Source organism: Anomaloglossus baeobatrachus, chromosome 6, assembly GCF_048569485.1.
Source record: "Anomaloglossus baeobatrachus isolate aAnoBae1 chromosome 6, aAnoBae1.hap1, whole genome shotgun sequence".
Classification (NCBI taxonomy): Eukaryota; Metazoa; Chordata; class Amphibia; order Anura; family Aromobatidae; genus Anomaloglossus; species Anomaloglossus baeobatrachus.
This window is the reverse complement of record NC_134358.1, coordinates 258,073,458-258,093,822: the sequence shown is the minus strand read 5'-3', so window position 1 is coordinate 258,093,822 and position 20,365 is coordinate 258,073,458. Positions and strand designations below refer to the sequence as shown.

Sequence of the window (20,365 nt, the reverse complement as noted above, 5' to 3'; positions counted from 1 at the left end):
CTGACTCGCCCACCCCAGGGCTATGGGACACCCGATGCCGGGCCGGACTAGTCCGGGGGTCGTCAGTGGTGGCGGGGCCCGACTCCATGGCCCTGGTGGGTGTCAGTTAAATATGGCTGGTGAATAAAGTTTATGGTTGTTGTGACGCCACCTGTGGTTTGCGGCTATTAAGCCGCCGCTGCTGTATGAGGCCTCCGGGGCTGATGGTATGGCAGCTTGGATGGTCCTGCTCCCCACAGGTGGAGCGGTACCCCGGGGCAACAGTTGGTGATCGTGAGAGTCTATGGTGTGATGTTGTGTGAATAATACGGTGCAGGGCTGACAGGCAGTGAAAGAAACAGGCAAACAGTAGTCTCTTTACCTTCTCCTCTTTTACTTGGCAAACGGTTAGTCCTGGGAGACCGTTACAGGTGGTAGAGGGCTCCAGCCGGCCTGGAAGTAACTGAGGTATCTTTTTGGCCAGATGAGTATGAGGCCTACTCCTTTTCTTTCCTTACTGTTATAGGACTCTGCTCTCTGGATTGGCAATGGCCCTCTTGCTGCTGGGACCTGTGGTTCGTCCCTTTTTCTGTGTGGTAGGCTGCGCAGGCCCTCTCTGGTGCTTCTCTGCTGGAGACCGCACCGGGCCCTTGGGATGCAGCTGTACCTTTAGATGGCTTCTGGGCCAGGGGGCTTGCAGCTCTCCTGCCCTCCGGATTCGGCTACCAGGGAAGGATTTTACCACAGACTCCGATGTCCGAGTCTCTTCTGTGCCTCACTGCTCCTCCTGCTTCACTGGGCCAAGCTACTCCAGCTCCAGGCCCCAGTCCGCAGGACAGCACTACTCTGCGTCTGCTTGCTCTCTTTTCTCTCTACAGACTGACCACTAACCCCTCCCTCAGGTCAGACTTAAGGAATGCTCCCTGGAACTCCAGGTTCAGAGCTCCCCCTGCTGGCCTGAGGGAGAAACTGCATTGGATGTTAAACTTACTGGCCAATAGACCTCCCAATTACCTCCAGGCTCAGCATCACCCTTGGAGGGGCAATGCTGTTGTGGCGACCAGGTCCTGGGGCGCCACACTGCCATGAACATATGAATAAAGAGAAATGTAGCTATTGAATTGATCAATACAACAGAGCCCCAACACTACGCCAAAGTATTTCTCTACGTTGGGGTCCCTAGCTTGTGTGTGTCCTCTCATGCAGTTAAAAAACTTACCGTGTATGGGAAGCTGAGACTCAGGCTATATATGCATATAATGTGGACTGGCTATTGGGTGGGGCCGGGTTCACAAACTAAACACTACAAATCAATCAAGAAATAACGTCTGGAACACCATTCTGAGTCTGAACTGGGTGCAAAAAACCTAAAATATATACACTATATGGAGAGAAGGTATGCGCACCAGTGACTATGTAAGGGGAATATATGAAAAGCAGAAACTGCTGTGTGAATACTGACATTTTTTTTGATTAATGTGTAGTCTTTCCTTTGTGAACCCGGCCCCACCACACCTATAGCCAGTCCACATTATACGCATATATAGCCTGGGTCTCAGCTTCCCATACAAGGTAAGTGTTTTAACTGCATGAGAGGACACACACAAGCTAGGGACCCCAACGTAGAGAAATACTTTGGCGTAGTGTTGGGGCTCTGTTGCATTGATCAATTCAGTAGCTAAATTTCTCTTTATTCATATGTTCATGGCAGTAATGCAGATTCCATTTTTCACATTTTCTCTCTTGCATATAGCTATTGGATTTTTCATGTCAGTATTCACACAGCAGTTTCTGTTTTTCATATATTCCCCTTACATAGTCACTGGTGTGCATACCTTCTCTCCATATCATGTTCATGTACAGTCAGACACAGCCATTACACAGTACATAGCAGAGACACGTATATAAGATTATCTCAGCACAGGAACATTTTTTTTTAAACACATGAGGAAATTATTATTAATCTAAGATCTATTGACTAAAATCAACTCTAAAATCACTTTAAAATTAACTTTTGTTGGTGGGAAAACCCTTTAGTAGGGCTATATTTTGTCAATCTCTTGTGTATAACCCAGTATTATGCATTCAATTAATTACACTTTAAGCTTTTTATTTTTAGCTTTCAAGGTGTGTTTGGTAAAAAAAATATTGTCACTTTAGTTTTTAGAACATATGGTCAAGGAAGGATAATCTTATTTTACTTAGTTAAAGAAGGTCCCTATATGAAAGCAGCATATTATGAGTCCACTATAATCATGATCATGGTAGTCAAAATTTAAGAGTAGAGACTCTGATACCACTGATGTATCACTTACTGGGCTGCTTCCTGCAGTTTTGATAAAATTACTTTTTATCTGTTGCAGATCTACCAGTTCTCTGAATGCTGAGCCTTGTATAACCCCGACTACACTGCTGATTGACAGCTTTCTGTGTACACTGTGCATAGGTAGAAAGCTGACAATCAGTAGCTTGGGAGGAGTTATACAGAGCTCATGAATATGGAGTACTACATGATAGCAGGTTTACTAGTCCTCTAGTGATGATGCCCAGCTGATATATCAGTGATTTTATCAAAACAACAGCAAGCAGCCCAGTAAGTGGCACTTCGCTGCTATTAGGGCCATTGTCTCTACATTATGCTGTTCTCAGAATAGGTGGCAAAATCTGGTGAAAAATTCCCTTTCCTATTTAACCTCCATTTGCTGTAACACTTTTTTACATAACTTGAAAAACAAGGGAAATGGAAACCACATTTTCATGGAGACATCAGAGCTTATCTTCCTAATAGATTTTCATAAAAATCAATATAGTTATCAGTCTGAAACGTAAGTGCCTGAAAGTGACATGAACGTGAGACAGAGAATTAAAGAAAAAAATGTTTTTATCATGCCAAGAATATTTCGGCAATTCTATTAGTATTTCTAATATTAATTTCTGAAAATACACCAGTATGTGATGATATGTATAGTGGGTATTGCAGCACTGGGGGGGTTTAACCCCTTCACTACCTGGTGATATTCTGTTTTTATTTTTCTTCCTCTTCCAATTTCCTATTCTTCCAAGAGGCATAACTTTTTTACCTTTCCGTCAATATAGCCATTTTCAGGGCTTTTTTTTTTATCTGGGACGAGTTGTACGTCTAAATTAAATCATTAATTTTATCATATAGTTTACGGAATATGGGAAAAAAAAATCCAAGTGCAGTGCAATTGCAAAAAAAGTGCAATTGCACAATGTTTTTTTAGATTTTTTATTTACTGTGTTCACTATATGGTAATACTGTTATGGACAAGATTATGAACTATTATGAGTTACATGAAGATATCCAAAAACCAGGATTTAAGATGGTGTTTGAACTGAATTCAGACATCACAAGACTCAGACAGTCTGGACTTTCATGTGACAAGTGAATCATGCTGACATAGCTTAATATAAATGAGGAAATGCATTATACATTACAGTTTACTGTATATCACAGAATAAGCTATTTTACCCAATAGGAGACGTGTTACGTATTCTTGGCCCCTAGCCAATAATTCCTTTTAAATGTTTGTCAACTTCCGTATTAAACCAGTCATGTATTTTCTATGCAGATCCGTGTCATTTCTCTGGCCTGTATGGAAGAGTAGTATGCATGCTACAAACAAATGACTCATGATTTGGATGCAGACGGGGTTCAGGTAGATGCACAATTAGATTGCATCACTAAATTTATGGCCTGCCTTAACAAAACTAAAAAAAATTTGCTTTTTGCTCCGTTTTCCGATACCCGTAACATTTTAATTTTTCGGGATCTGGGGCTGAGTGATGGCTTATTTTTTGTGCCTTGAGCTGACATTTGTATTGTTACCATTTTGGGTAGATGCAATGTTTTGATCACCTTTTATTGCATTTTATTTTAATGTTGCAGCAATCAGAAAACCGAATTCTGGAGTTTTTAAATTTTTTTTTTACCATTACACAATTTACCAATCAGATTAATTTATTTCATATTTTGATAGATTGGTCATTTTTGAACCCAGCGATACCAAATAAGAACTATATTTTTATGACTTGTAATGTAAAACAAAGTTACTTTTTATTCTATGAGTATTATTATGAACACAAATACAAATCTCACAAGCATCAGAGCTTTAAAGTATATATCAGAAAGGTGGATCTCACAATAAATGATGGTTTTACATATATTTATTTTTTATCTTTAGACTCTGCATTTTGAAAAAGTTAAAGATGTTCATTCAAACTTCCAAACCCTGAATGCTCAGATTAATAAAAAGTCTAGCTTCTACACCATGAATCTGGCTAACCGGTTATACGGAGAACAGACCTTCAACTTTCTTCCTGTAAGTTAATCAGTATATTAATACTATTTGAATTCTTATCTTTTATATGTTTTTGTTTTTTTAATTATCGTACAGAGGAAACATCTGTATTAACAATGACACTGTTTAATGACTTTCTTGATTTTCCATAAAAAAACGAACTCTGTTTCCATTCTATACTATTTTACTGGTCAACTTCCAGTCCAGCACAAAGAAGCTTCCATGGTGTCATGAGCAAAAGGGATCACAAAATCCTTGGTCAATGGCAAACCCCCCCCCAAAACTATGTACTTGGAAATGAGTCTTGATGCAGACATTAAGAAAAGGATTATTAGATGACAAATATAAAAATAATTAGGCTCAAAAGGCAATATCCTATACATATCACACAAGGGTTTTGTGGGGTTTTTTTGTTTTTTTTCTATGGTCTACACTTTATTTAAGACAATAGTTTACATTTAATTGTAAGTTTCCATAAATCTGATAAATATAAAATGTCTTGCTCTCTGATATCTATGAATAGACTTGATATTCCTGATGAATGGTGATGGAGCGGTCTTTCTGTTGCACACCACCTGTTCTATGACCTTGTCACCCTCGTAGATGAAGTACACAGTCCTTTCTGACTCCACCGGGCTATGCTGAGTCACGTCATGGACACTTGAGCTACAGCTGTTGGGATTAAATGGACAAGAGGGTGCAGAAATTCTTCAGCATAGCTGATACTCAGATACATATATGTGTTACAATATATTTAGGATGTTTTTGCAGGGTACTGTTTCTCTTTTGTGCTGGAATTAGGCTTCTCTTTAGAACAAACATATACTCTATTGAGGCCATGTCTTTTATAATGAACATAGTTCATATAGATTAATTCAGCTTTGATTTCGGAAACATATTTTAATTGGCAACCAATATGTGAATTTGTATTTCACTTTTTATTTGATTTTACTACCAGAAACTTATGATGGCAGCCAGGGCCAGATTAAGGTTGGCCCCACAGGGCAGGTGCTCACTTCAGTTACATTTTAATAACCACTGGTGGCGGGCACCACATGGGGTAGAAGTAGGCGCAACCATCACACTTACAGCAGACCTTCCCGGGCATAGCTTGGGATAACATCTAGCACTGACAACTGGAGTTAGTGTTTCTCTCTCTTAGTGGGCCCATGGCATGGCGCAGGAGGCTTGGCACGGGTTCCGGATACCAACTAACTTCACTAAAATGATTTTTTCCATTCTCCTTTCTCACAATGGAAACGACAAAAACCTCACTGGTGGCCCTGATCCACTCCCACCTCGACTACTGTAAAGGCCACGTCACACTAAGCAACATCGCTAGCAACATCGCTGCTGAGGCACGACTTTTGTGACGCAACAGCGATGTTGCTAGCGATGTTGCTGTGTGTGACATCCAGCAACAACCTGGCCCCTGCTGTGAGGTCGTTGGTTGTTGCTGAATGTCCTGGACCATTTTTTAGTTGTTGCTGTCCCGCTGTGAAGCACACATCGCTGTGTGTGACAGCGAGAGAGCAACAACTAAATGTGCAGTGAGCAGGGAGCCGGCTTCTACGGACGCTGGTAACCACGGTAAACATCGGGTAACCAAGAAGCCCTTTTCTTGGTTACCCGATATTTACCTTCGTTACCAGCGTCCGCCGCTCTCACGCTGTCAGTGCCGGCTCCCTGCTCCCTGCCCACATAGCCAGACTACACATCGGGTAATTTTTTATACATTTTTTTATTAGATATTTATCGTTTTTTTTCCAGTCCCGGCCAGCTCAGCCAACTTTTTGAAAAGTGGGAGGCGTTTGAGTGAGACTAGGAGGGAAGCCACAAAGATCGAGGAAATTACCATGGAATAGTGATTGGCGTACATTTCCAGCGGTGACACACAGCAGATGAAACAATTGTCAAATCTGTTGATAGGCACAAACCTCTTATTGAATTTAGTGCATCTTACTCTAGTGGTACATTCCCTTCAAGACTTGAAATTGCAGCCCAAAATGGCTGAATTCTCATTTAATGGGGTTGTGCCCTGTCAGTAAATTTTGGTCCCGGGCATAGTTTGTGTTAAAAAAAAAAAATCACAGTCACAGTACTTTAATCACAGTCTCCCCCACTGCTCTTGATGTCTGGTATTAGGTCAGAGTTGATGCCCTGTCAATAATTTGCCAGAAAATCAATGAGCCCAGCGGCTTTAAGCTCGCCACACCGTCTACATGAGCATAGCTGCTAAGCTCAACGATAGGCTGTTGATGTGACATCAGCACCGCAGCCAATATCAGACACAAGAAGCAGCGACAGCGACTCAGTGCTAGACCCCGGACGGCTCTCTAACCACTAACAGTCCACAATAACCAACTCTGCATATTGATTAAACTTTACATGACATTAACTCTTATGTTTTGGCAGGAATTTTTGTCATCCATCCAAAGTTTATATAAAGCTGAACTGGGTACAGTTGACTTTATATCTGCATATGAAGCTGCTAGACAGGAAATCAACAAATGGGTTTCAGAGCAGACAAAAGGTCAGTATTGCAGTATTTTACGTATTTTTGGACTTTGTCCAGTATATCTTTTTAGCACTGGGCAGGTTCTGATTTGGCAACCTGTTACCTGATGCATGCTGTCCAAGCTGCGCGCAGGCTGGCCCTGTGCCTGGCCGCATAATTGCAGTCAGATATATTATTCTTTGAAATGTTTCAGAGAAAATTTACTCTAAATATCCTCTCAGTGCCGCTCTAGGTGACGCACAGGTCTTTCACTATTGGTGAGACCTGTCAATTTCCTGCAGTGCTGCTATAAGAAAAGTCTTTAAAGGGAATCTGTCACATGTAAAACTGCTAATAACCTGCAGATATTTGGTTAATCTCCAAGTTAATACAATTTGGGACCTACCTGGCGCCTGCACTTTGAGCCCCATTGGCGAGAGGAAAAGAACTTTAATCCTCCTGGCAGCATTCGGGTTTCAGCCATGGGTTAGGGGCTGGTTCAATTAACGCTCTGAATTTGGAGATCAGTGGCTATAACCACACCCCCTACACTGACTGACAGCAGGTTTTAATGCTGAGCGGCTGTCAGTCAGTGCGGGAGGCATGGTTATAGCTGCCATACACAAATCGGTGACTAAACTCGCACCTGCACTACCCCAGTGGCTGAAACTGGCACGCTTCCTGGACAATTAAAGTTAATTTCCTCCTTGCAGCGGGTTTCAATGTCCAGGCACCGGGCAGGTTCCAAATACATTGTGTGCAGAATTATTAGGCAAATGAGTATTTTGATCACATGATACTTTTTATACATGTTGTCCTACTCCAAGCTGTATAGGCTTGAGAGCCAACTAAAAATTAAGTAAATCAGGTGATGTGCATCTCTGTAATGAGGAGGGGTGTGGTTTAATGACATCAACACCCTATATAAGGTGTGCTTAATTATTAGGCAACTTCCTTTCCTTTGGCAAAATGGGTCAGAAGATAGATTTGATGGGCTCTGAAAAGTCTAAAATTGTGATGTCTTGCAGAGGGATGCAGCAGTCTTGAAATTGCCAAACTTTTGAAGCGTGATCACCGAACAATCAAGTGTTTCATGGCAAATAGCAAACAGGGTCGCAAGAAGCATGTTGAGCAAAAAAGGTGCAAAATAACTGCCCATGAATTGAGGAAAATAAAGCGTGAAGCTGCCAAGATGCCATTTGCCACCAGTTTGGCCATATTTCAAAACTGCAACGTTACTGGAATATCAAAAAACACAAGGTGTGCCATACTCAGAGATATGGCCAAGGTAAGGAAGGCTGAAAAACGACCACCTTTGAACAAGAAACAGAAGATAAAACGTCAAGACTGGACCAAGAAATATCTTAAGACTGATTTTTCAAAGGTTTTATGGACTGATGAAATGAGAGTGACTCTTGATGGGCCAGATGGATGGGCCAGAGGCTGGATCAGTAAAGGGCAGAGAGTAAGACTCCGACTCAGACGCCAGCAAGGTGGAGGTAGGGTACTGGTATGGCCTGGTATCATCAAAGATGAACTTGTGGGACCTTTTCGGGTTGAGGATTGAGTGAAGCACAACTCCCAGACCTACTGCCAGTCTCTGGAAGACAACTTCTTCAAGCAGTAGTACAGGAAGAAGTCAGTATCGTTCAAGAAAAACATGATTTTCATGCAGGACAATGTTCCATCACATGCATCCAACTACTCCACAGTGTTCCTGGCCAGTAAAGGTCTAAAAGATGAAAAAATAATAACATGGCCCCCTTGTTCACCTGATCTGAACCCCATAGAGAACCTGTGGTCCCTCATAAAATGTGAGATCTACAGGGAGGGAAAACAGTACACCTCTTGGAACAGGCTCTTGGGAGGCTGTGGTGGCTGCTGCATGCAATGTTAATCGTAAACAGATCAAGCAACTGACAGAATCTATGGATGGTAGGCTGTTGAGTGTCATCAAAAGAAATGTGGCTATATTGGTCACTAATTTTTTGGGGCTTTGTTTTTGCATGTCAGAAATGTTTATTTCTAAATTTTGTGTAGTTATATTGGTTTACCTGGTGATGAAAATAAACAAGTGAGATGGAAATATATTTGGTTTTTATTAAGTTGCCTAATAATTCTGCACAGTAATAGTTACCTGCATAAACAGATATCCTCCTAAGATAGCCAAATCTAAAAAAAAAATCACTCCAACTTCCAAAAATATTAAGCTTTGATATTTATGAGTCTTTTGGGTTGATTGAGAACATAGTTGTTGATCAATAATAAAAAAAAATCCTCTAAAATACAACTTGCCTAATAATTCTGCACACAGTGTATTATGAACCTGCAGATTAGCCCCATATCTGTAGGTTAATAGCGTTTTAACACAGGTTTCATTTAAAGTATATTTTTTGTGAAACATCAGAGCATTTATAAGAGTAATATAACTAACTGCAATCTTGCAGCCAGGCAAGGAGTCATGCAGCCCACGATTTGTACAGCATGGAAGAGGCGAGACAGACATTCCCTTTAAGAATAGGCTAAATTCCTCATGGCATGGACTAAACAATTTCCTGGAACATTCCTTAAAATTGAACCTGTCACATTTCTCATGCTGTCCTAGGCATGTTGCAAAGCCAGATGAGCTATGCAGATTAGAAGATAGTTTTGTAGGAAAATATTTCGCACTCTCGGCTCATGAATCCAGTGGGCTGTGCTTGCATAAAGAAGGTTGTCAATCGATTTGCTCTTTGTACTGAATTTATAGAACCAGTGTAAGTATGGACTGAAAGTTATACTGAATATTTTCCTTTTAAAGTATATCTGAGCTCCCTTTGCTCGATAACGTTCTGGGATAAGACATCATGCTCAGCATGACAAGGTTGCTTTAAAGATTCTGGTCCATGATATTAAGGTGTAATCAAGTTTCAGGAAACCCCTGTCTGCAGGAGCAGGTGTCTGTTAATGTCTATAGCGCTAGCAATATGTTGACAGCTCTGCAGCCAATCAATGAACTCAGCACCTCTGAGCGGCTTATGTCGTCTACTCAGGCAGAGCAACTGGTTTCACTTATTTGCCGCAGTTCTGTCGACAATAACAGACACTAGAAACATCAGTAGAGACTCAGCGCTGTGCCCGGGGTTGACTGCCCAAGTGTAAAGATGCTCCTTCCCTTTTCTCTAAGTGATGCCCGCCCCCAGGTGGTTGTCCTAGTGACCGAGAAAGTCCCATGCTTCGTGATGGCCAACCCCCTTATCTACCCCAGGCCATCCTCCCGGTGGGAAAACACCTAACTGTGCGGTTTGTAAATGTGAGAAACACCAGCGATTAACCTCTCCTTACCCGGGATGAGTGCCGCACCTTAAGTGAGGTGCAGTACCCTGTGGCGACTGAAGCCTCAGGGGCGCCACATTCCCCCACAGCGAATCACAGCACTCCCGGACTGTAACAAAACAGAATTAGAACTCTGCAACTTTTGTTATATCAGGAACATAGTAACAATTTTCCCTTTATGGGACACACCATCACATTAAACAGATGGCTGGTCCTGACCCCCTGGTGCAGGTTACTCAAGGGACATCCTCCGGCATAGTGTCCTGCTTTGCCACAACAATGGCAAACCGGTAGTAGGATGCCGGCAGGAGCAGAAACAGGTTCCCCATCCGGCAACAGCAGAAAAGTAATGCATAGATAAAGTAGCTATGTTTGTCCAAAATATTGAAAGACAAATAAAGCATTTGTTGTTATGTTGCAAGGAATCTCTCTATGTGACGTGTTGTCCTGCTATGCCTATGACAGTGATCACCTGTGAGGTAGTGGTGTGACGCCCTGGGCAAGCCAGGGGTCACAGGTCATAACACCACACGCACCCCACATTCCCTGCAGGAACACCAAGGTCAGACCAGAAACCCTTGTTGCCTTCCTTCAGGGGCTGATGTCCACACCAGGGGGTGGGCCAGGCGGTTGGCTCCGCCCACCGAGGAGTTAACAGCCCTGGAGGCGGGAAAACCAGGCAGATGAGTTTTAGAGTTGAAAGTGTGAGGAGTAAACAGTGGAGTTGTAGGAGAGAAGGAGAAAGGGAGAAAGTGACAGCAAGAAGCCTGAAGTTGGTCCGGGTGTGTGCCCCGGACTGAGACAGCAAGGTTGACAGACGGCGGTGACCGTCTGCAGGAGAGATTGCTCAGAGGTTGCCGAAAGGACCGTGGACGGGTGGTGACCCGGCGGTACCGGAGCGGTATACAAAGAACAGTCAGCACCAGGGCAGGGGCCTTTCGGATCCCGGCAAGGCTAGGAGTCGCCATAATTTGCCAAATCCGTCAGTGAAGGGGACCACTGGGTCTCCCAACAACCAAGTCCCGATTGAAGGCAACAGTCCGACCGTTAAGGGGAGACACCGCCACTGCCAAGGCACCAGTTTCCCAGGGCCAGCGCCTGCGGGCAAGAGAGGGGCTCCTCCGGCCCATATCCAAGTCGGGGAGCGGGTTACCGGTGGGAATCCATCGCTACCAACGTTGAACATAGGTGCAGGGAAGGGACTGTCACCGTTAACTGCAGGGAACATCAACACTGCAGCCGTCCGAGGGAACCGTCCAACCAGCTGTTTGTTTACCGAGAACTTTGTCATCATCTTTTGGCTGAGTGAGTACCTCCGTGCCGTGCGGCACAGCGCTGCCCCTGCGCCCCTGCACCTCCACAGGCACCATAACCCGCCTGTCCACCATCCCAACCCCATCACTGGGCCCCGGGACCACCAATCCCCTACCCACGGAGGGGCAAATCAACAACTGGCTGCTCCATACCACCCCTCCCGGGATCCCCAGCCAGAGCAGCGGTGGTGTCCACACAATCACCACAACCGTGGGTGGCGTCACGGACAATAAACTATCCCAACCACCAAACCCCTTTCACTCACGGGCGAGGAGCGGCGCTCGAGTCCCCGGGATCCGGCCCATCGCTCGAGCCACCGAGCAGCAGCAGGTCGCAGCAGCAGCGGCAGCCGGACCCGAGCAGTGGGAGAGCGCAGCGCCCACCCCTCCGCCCGCGACAGTGGACGCGCCCCTAAAAAGCCAATTAATTGTTGCACCCCCCAGCTGGATCGGAACACAAAGATCAGTTCAGTTTAGTAAGGTAGAGTGAAGCCCTGGTGGCCATCCTTTGGCTATCCTCTGTAAAAGTGCAGTTTTGTTGTTGTTTTTGTTTGTCTTTTTTTTAATATGAATGTGCTGGACTACCCCGCAGCACTCCAAGTAGGCCTCTAATACTGCTGATTATCATTGATTTATCAAAACTACCCTAAGCAGCCCAGCAAGTGACACACCACTGGAATTGGGATCTCTGCCCCTACATTATGCTGCTCACAGATTAGGTGGCAAAAACCTGGTGACAGATTCCCTTTAACATCAGATCATTAGCGGGTCTGATTAATGTTACTCTCACCGCTCAGCTGTTACCAGGAACCACAACTACCGGAAGTTTATAGTATACAGAGCTGGAAATGACCATACATTGTGTAGTGGCAGTTTTCAGGTACTGCAGTTCAGATCGCATTATTTGGTAGCTGAGCTGACACTCCTGAGATTGGCTACTACACAGTGAATGGAGCTGTGGTGTTGAGGCCCCCTCTACTGTTGACTTTCTCAGCCACAGCATAATCTGCTGAGTGGGGGGTTGCTGGGAGTCAGACCCCCATCAATTTAATGTTGATGACTTTTATCCTGGAAAACCTTTTTAACTACAATGATTCAGCAAACCAGAGATTTATACTATTGACTCAGTTATCTCAGAGGATTACCTATAATAGAAAAATGTTACACAATGGATACGATTTCCCAATGTGTGCGGGGTGTTCATCTGCAATTTTAAAATACTATTAGTAAATGGAAACATGTTAAGTCAAAATCTTAACCCTAGAACGCATACCTGGGGCCTCGCAGGCCTGCTAGGTCATTTGTTTTTCTATGGTAGATTGTTATGCTTGCGCGTTCTAGGGTTAAAATACAAGTTTATGGAAAGTTGAAGAGTTTGTTTGCACAACAAAGATGTTTTGTTCTTAAGACTAGACAAACCGTACAATATGGAATGAAATACTAACCACATTCAGTTAACTATATAATTTACCGTGATTTATAGGAAAAATTCCAGAAGTATTATCTGAAGGATCAGTCAATGGAATGACCAAATTAGTGCTGGTGAATGCCATATATTTCAAAGGTGACTGGGCTGAGAAATTTAACCCTGAGCAAACAACAGAAGCCCCATTTAGATTAAACAAGGTAACTTATCTTATTCATTCTTGAGTATCACTAAAGCTGGTGTCACACATAACGACGACGACAACGACGTCGCTGCTACGTCACCATTTTCTGTGACGTTGCAGCGACGTCCCGTCGCTGTCGCTGTGTGTGACATCCAGCAACGACCTGGCCCCTGCTGTGAGGTCGCCGGTCGTTGCTGAATGTCCAGCTTCATTTTTTGGTCGTCACTCTCCCGCTGTGACACACACATCGCTGTGTGTGACAGCGAGAGAGCGACGAAATGAAGCGATCAGGAGCCGGCACTGGCAGCTGCGGTAAGCTGTAACCAGCGTAAACATCGGGTAACCAAGGGAAGACCTTTCCCTGGTTACCCGATGTTTACGCTGGTTACCAGCCTCCGCTCTTGCTGCCAGTGCCGGCTCCTGCACTGTGACATGTGGCTGCAGTACGCATCGGGTAATTAACCCGATGTATACTGTAGCAAGGAGAGCAAGGAGCCAGCGCTAAGCAGTGCGCGCGGCTCCCTGCTCTCTGCACTGTGACATGTAGCTGCAGCACACATCGGGTTAATTAACCCGATGTGTGCTGCAGGAGAGCAAGGAGCCAGCGCTAAGCGCGGCTCCCTGCTCTCTGAACTGTGACATGTAGCTGCAGCACACATCGGGTTAATTAACCCGATGTGTGCTGCAGGAGAGCAAGGAGCCAGCGCTAAGCGCGGCTCCCTGCTCTCTGAACATGTAGCACAGCGACGTTATGATCGCTGCTTCTGCTGTGTTTGACAGCTAAGCAGCGATCATAACAGCGACTTACAAGGTCGCTGTTACGTCACCGAAAATGGTGACGTAACAGCGACGTCGTTGTCGCTGTCGTTTAGTGTGACACCAGCTTTAGGCTGCTTTCACACATCCGGCTTGAGCTGTGCGGCTCAATCCGGCTGTGCAAGCTATGCAACGGATGCGGTGAAAACACCGCATCCTTTGCATATGTTTTTCCCATGCGGCCCGTCCGGTTTTTGCCGCTTGCGGCATGCTACTGAGCATGCGCAGTGGCAAAAACCGCATGCGGCGGCTGGATGCGGTTTTTGCCGCATCCGGCCGCCATAGGCATGCATTGAGAAATGTGCCACATCGGCCGAATGCGGCGCGATGCGGTTTTTTTTGCCGCACGAAAAAACGTGTCAGGCAACGTTCCATCCGGCCGCCGCATAGGCTAAATCTGCCGCATGCGGCAAAAACCGGACCGAACGCAAGCCCATGCGGCACAATGCGGCACTAATTAAAGTCTATGCAGAAAAAACGCAACCGGCAGCAAAAAAAAAACGGTTGCGATTTTCCTGCAAAGTGCCGTATTGTGCCGCACAGGAAAAAACGGAGGTGTGAAAGCAGCCTTATAATGGTTTTTAGATCCTTTGCAATCTTGCATAATCATTTTCTGCATGCATAGAATGAAAAAAAAAAACAATGTTTATTTTTCGGCCTAAGACACACGGCATGAAAATCGGACCGAGTGGATAAGATAAAACATCGCATTCCACTCGGACCAATATTAACCTATGTGTCAGCACCCATGAGCGATTATTTTCTCAGCCCCAATCGGACCGAGAAAACAATCGCAGCATGATGTGATTGCAATGCGAGACTCTTTTTCTCGCACCCATTCAAGTCTATGGGGAGAGAGAAAGATCGGACTGCACTTGCGGTACATCAGTGTACTGCGAGTGCAGTGCGAAAATGGCAATAGCCGGCAACGGAGGAGAGAGGGAGATAAATCCCTCCCTCCCCTCCTCCGTGGCAGCCCACCCCTCCTCAGTCCTCAGCACTGACCCTCCCCTCCTCTGTGCCGGGCCGCCCCATCTCAGTGCCGGCCGGTCCCCCGCAGATGAAGTCCGATCGCATCATCGGACCTCAGTCGCAGTGACACTCGCATGACACTCGGCAACTGTTGTGCTGCCAGCGTGAGCCGAGTGTCATGCGAGGATCGCATTAGTCCCCGTGTGGCCCTGGCCTTATAGTAATTGTAATAATGTGCAATTATTACTTACTATATTTGATAAATACGCAGTGCTATATTTTTAGTTACAGCGCCACATCCCACATAAACAATTGTAAAAATGACAGCCGTCTGCTCCCACCACCAGTGGGCCATTTTGTATGGACCTATACACTGCTCCCATCGAGCTGAATATATAATATGAATGGATTAGCTTCCAATGGGTGTCCTTGTGGTGACGGAACAGACCTGTGCAGTAGCTAAGCTATGTATTATAGCGTTATAAAATATATTAAATACTGCAACTCATTAATGGTCCAGATTTCCAAGAAACCTTGTAATGGTTAGAAGACTTAATTGGCCGGAAATCGCAGCAGATACACATTTACAAATAAAATAAAATACACCATAAAAATGTTTTTGTTGGTTTTTTTTTGTCTAGAACGAACAAAAACCCGTTAAGATGATGTATCAGATGAAACATCTGCCTTTTAACTACATCTCAGAACTCAGCTGTCGTGTACTGGAGCTTCCATATGTGGGAAAAGAAGTCAGTATGATAATCCTTTTGCCAGACAATATCGAAGACGACACAAATGGTTTACAAAATGTGCGTTTACCTCATTATAATGATACTGAATGTGGTTTGTTTTTATCATTTTATTTGGTTAGCAATATGGAAAAATTCCAAATACTGCATCAGTGATACCTAAGTCCTCTTCAATTATATCTGGACAACTAGACCAAAAATCACCGACGGCAGGGCCGCCACCAGGGGGGGACAAACAGGACTCTAGTTCGGGGCCCCAACAGAAGGGGGGGGCCTCTTCACACTTCATTTATTGGCTTGTGTGTGAGGATGGAGGCGTAACTGGGGTGGAGTCTCAAGGGGGCCCCAAAATTATGCCAGTCAGGGGCCCTGAAATTCCTAGTGGCAGCCCTGCTGATGGTCCAATATGTTTATAGACAGGAGAACTGTCCTTAGGACCACACCTCTACACCATGACTCCAATACAATCCTATTTACAGTATTCACAAACACCTTAAAATTGAAAGGGTTGATGGTTGCTAAAAAAGATTCTGGAATATATCCTACCTCTCCAGCACCAATACATTTTTAACATAGAAGGAGCATTGAGGTGCCATAATTACTTGCATCAGCAATGTAGCCAAAGACTGATGGGAAGCAGAGGTGTATGTGTCCTGTCGGAGCAAGGGGTTTAGCTAATTGACAGGCCCTTTAATTTATTATGAACCCATAGGTGGAGGGCATTTTGTCTGCTCAGCATGCAGCACTATTCCGTACAATTTGTACAGCGGAAGACAGCAAGGGAGAGATGAGGGCTGTATTGATTGCTGAACCCAGGAAAAGAGAAAATAGCATCTGTTCACTAGCCATAGGAGGCAGGAGAGACATTGAGGCCAATAGGTAGTCCTCTATTCCTGGCAAGGCAGTTCCCACGTACACTTCACTGTAAATATTACTAGCAGCTACCCCAAGTATGCAGAACAAACAACTTGGCATTATCAAACTCTCCAGCAGCCAGTCTTGCATAAATTCCCCAAGCCCATAAACCCATTTGTTTCCCTATGGTATCATCAGTGACCTACCCAGGACCCACCTGATTCTGCGCTGGTGATATTCTTATCTCCTCCTCTGAGCTCCTTCCTTTCCTGCCTGCTGCTTCCCTTGCCCTGAATAAGCCAGTTTTGGTGCATGCACAATGCAAACATGAAGGAAGAATATGAGTATCATAAGTCAGTGTTTTATTCTGTTGGACATCCTCTTTTTGTGGACGGTCTTTAAATGTACAGGAAATTTGTAATCCAGCACTGAAGTTTTCCTACTGACCACTACTGATCTGAGTCAGCAATAGAGCATATTCTGTCACTATGCAGCTCACACAGTGCGCAGCGAGCAGGGAGGGACACAGCAGGGACAGAGCAGCCCTTGAAAAGAGTGTCACTGATGACGCTTCATTTCAGGGAGGAGGCAGAGGCTATGATGCTTTGTTTAAGTATCCCAAGATGCACTGTGATTCTCAACCAAAGCGACATCAGACAGAAAGGTAAAAAAATAAATAGTAGTTGGATAGTGTAGTCAGGGAAAAGTAGGATTTTTTTTAATACAATCATTTTATAAATTAGTTTGGATTGGGGCAATAAATAGATAGGGATTTAAATTAAAAATTTCTTCAGTCTTTGGACCACCCCTTTAACTGATTCAGGGGTGGCTTGGTGTAAGAATGTAGAGAGAGAGAACTGCACAGCTCAATACATTGTATGCCACGATTAGGTATTGCAGCATATCTCCCATTCCGTGCACCATATATCCCATTCATATCTCTCTTATGCATTGCACCATATCTCCCATTCATATCTCCCATACATGTACCTTTGGTTTAAAAAGTAACTATTCATTAGGCCGGCGTGACACGGTACGATCTATCGGGCGAAATGTCGTCGGGGTCACAGATTCCGTGACGCACATCTGGCATCGTTAGAGATATCGTACCGTGTGACACCTCCGAACGACTGTGAACGAGCACAAATACTCACCTTATCGTTGCTCGTTGACACGTCATTCATTTTCAAAAAGTCGGTCCTCCTTCTGTGCTCCGGTTGTTCATCGTTCCCAAGGCAGCACACATCGCTCCGTGTGACACCCCGGGAATGACGAACACAGCTTACATGCATCCCGCCGGCAATGCGGAAGGAAGGAGGGGGCGGGATGTTACGTCCCGCTCATCTCCGCCCCTCCGCTTCTATTGGCCGGCCGCTGTGTGACGTCGCTGTGACGCCGAACGTCCCTCACCCTTCAGGAAGAGGATGTTCGCCGCCCACAGCGACGTCGTTCAGGAGGTAAGTACGTGTGACGGGGGTTAACAACTTTGTGCGCCACGGGCAACTAATTGCCCGTGACGCACAAACGATGGGGGCAGGTACGATCGCTCGTGCGATCACACTATAGATCGTACCGTGTGACGCCGGCCTTAGCCTGAACAGCCTCTTGTTGTTACGTTTGGGTTAGGAGACCCATATCCAGTCCAATCATCATTGTCTGTACTCATATCGTGTTTAATTGATGTCTAAAGTACAATGGATTACAAAATCAATATTAATAACACAATATGTTAATTTTGTTTCAGCTTGAAAAGGAAATTTCCTTAGAAAAACTTCAGGAATGGACAAAACCCGAGAACATGTTTCCAATTGATGTGCATGTGCATCTTCCAAAATTCAAATTAGAAGAAAGCTATAAGCTTAAACCAACTTTATCTGCTCTGGGAATGGTTGATATTTTTGATGCAGGTTGTGCCGATCTATCTGGGATATCAGGGTCCCAGAATCTTTTCTTATCTGAAGTCATACACAAGTCTTTTGTGGAAATAAATGAAGAAGGCACGGAGGCTGCGGCTGCCACGGCTGGCATTGCAATGATGTGTATGCTCCGTGAAGAGGAATTTAACGCAGATCACCCATTTCTCTTCTTCATTCGGCATAATGAAACTAAGAACATTCTGTTCTTTGGCAAATACAGTTCTCCATAGAAAGAAAAACATTGATGACTATTGATGGTGGTAGAAATATGATAATATTTTTTATAGAATTTGTTGTGTCATCAAAATAAAAAGCAAAACAAGAAAAATAAAAGTAACTACTGTTGGTAGATATTCCATCAGTCCTCTTCCATTTTTGTTAAATTATTTTTTTAAAACACCACTACAGTGTTTTTGTTTTTTACTTCTACAGCGCCCTACGGGGCAGGTGGTTAACCTACTCATTGCCGGGCCATTGCGGATCGAGTCAGGTGATGCCATGGATGGCCTTGCTCAGTTCCATTACCCCGAGGCGTGAAGTCAATGAAGGGGAAGCGGGGTGATTTTGAGAGTTTGTCGTGATGCCACCTGTAGTATGTGGCCAGGGAGTAGCCGCCACTGCAGAATTCCTCACCAGGGCGGGTGTTATGGCAGCCATGATGGTGTTGCCCCCCACAGGTGGAGCGGACCTGGGGTGGATGACGGGAAAATGGAAGTCCCTTGGAAGCGCTGGAGCGCAGGGTGACGACGACGCTAATCAGAGTCTGAGTCAGCAATTGCGGTTCAAGGTTCTTTTACTAACTGATTTAAAGCTGCACCCAGGTGCTGGTCTCTGCCGTTGTGGGCTCCGGTCAATCCCAATCAAGTAAGGGGCCACCACCAGTGTTTGGAGAGAGAGTGTGTCCTTTTCCTAGGATGTCCCCCTCAGCAGTTAGGAACCCAGGCTGAGCTTCCGCTTCAAGCCCCGGGCCTAGTGAAGTCCAAAAGTTCCAGAAGTGTCTTGTCAGAACTATGGTCTCAACTTATCTACCTGTATGACTGTTTTGCACCTCCCTCTACCCCCAATGGTGTCCGCCCCCTGGCCATTGCCCTAGTGACTGGAAAGTCCTATGACTCTATATGGCCATCCCCTGTCTGCCCCAAGATAGCTCCCCAGTGGGAAGCACCTGACTGTATGTGAAGTGAAATGTGGTGACACCGATGGTTAACTCCCCCTTACCTGAGATGGGTACTACACCTTAACTGAGGTGCAGTACCGTATGGCGAACAGAGCCTCAGGGGCGCCACACTTCACCACTGGAGTGGTGCTAACTCCCCTACTCACCTGCCACCATCTTCTTCAGCTATCACCACTGCTCCAGTTGGTCTCCGTCGATTTGTAAACTGCCAGCAGCTCCAGTGTTTCATAGAGTGACCCAGAGGTCACAACTCAATTTAAGTCTATAAGGACCTCTTTCTGGCTCTCATAGAGTTGCATTCAGAGCTTGTGATTTAACTTCTGACTTCCGGCCAGTCAGTTGTTACGGGCCCAATATGGCGCCACAAGCTCAGAGCGGCACCAAAAAAAAAGAACAAAAAAAGATGAAAATGCCAGAGGGTGAGGGGGCAGGGACTAGGGGCAGGGACTTAGACTTGATGCACCACTCCAGCGCTGAAAAATAAGCAAAATGCTAGAGTGATGCTTAATGAGTTATCAAAAATGTGGACAGAAACTTCATTAAATAATGGTAGTACCAAGCATTTTCACCAAGACTAAGGCAATGGCACACCACAAATTTGTACATTAACAATTCACACAGTTGCCAGTCATAACACTACTTGAATTTCCTAAATATACAATTTTCATGAGAAATTCAGGCAATTGTCTCACAATAAAATACCAACAAGACATTGGGGGAAAAAGGTACACTAGCAAGTATGTCACATGCAAATTCAGCAAAACTGTTATTAAAGTGGTTGTGCGTAAGTGACGCCATACTCTTAGATTACAGTCAGGAAAACACCCAGATCTCAGCAGAACAG

General features: G+C 44.8%; 1 protein-coding gene across 1 annotated transcript in view; it reads left to right on the top strand.

The window, feature by feature from the left end:
* SERPINB1 (serpin family B member 1) overlaps positions 1-18,714 on the top strand; it is a 32,763-nt gene extending 14,049 nt beyond the window's left edge. Inside the window, exons 3-7 of the mRNA XM_075316494.1 lie at positions 4,185-4,322; positions 6,717-6,834; positions 12,910-13,052; positions 15,466-15,633; positions 18,173-18,714. Of these exons, the coding sequence (XP_075172609.1) occupies positions 4,185-4,322; positions 6,717-6,834; positions 12,910-13,052; positions 15,466-15,633; positions 18,173-18,574 (969 nt within the window). The 3' untranslated portion in view covers positions 18,575-18,714. The remainder of the gene's footprint in view (positions 1-4,184; positions 4,323-6,716; positions 6,835-12,909; positions 13,053-15,465; positions 15,634-18,172) is intronic.
* The last annotated feature ends 1,651 nt before the right edge of the window (positions 18,715-20,365 follow it).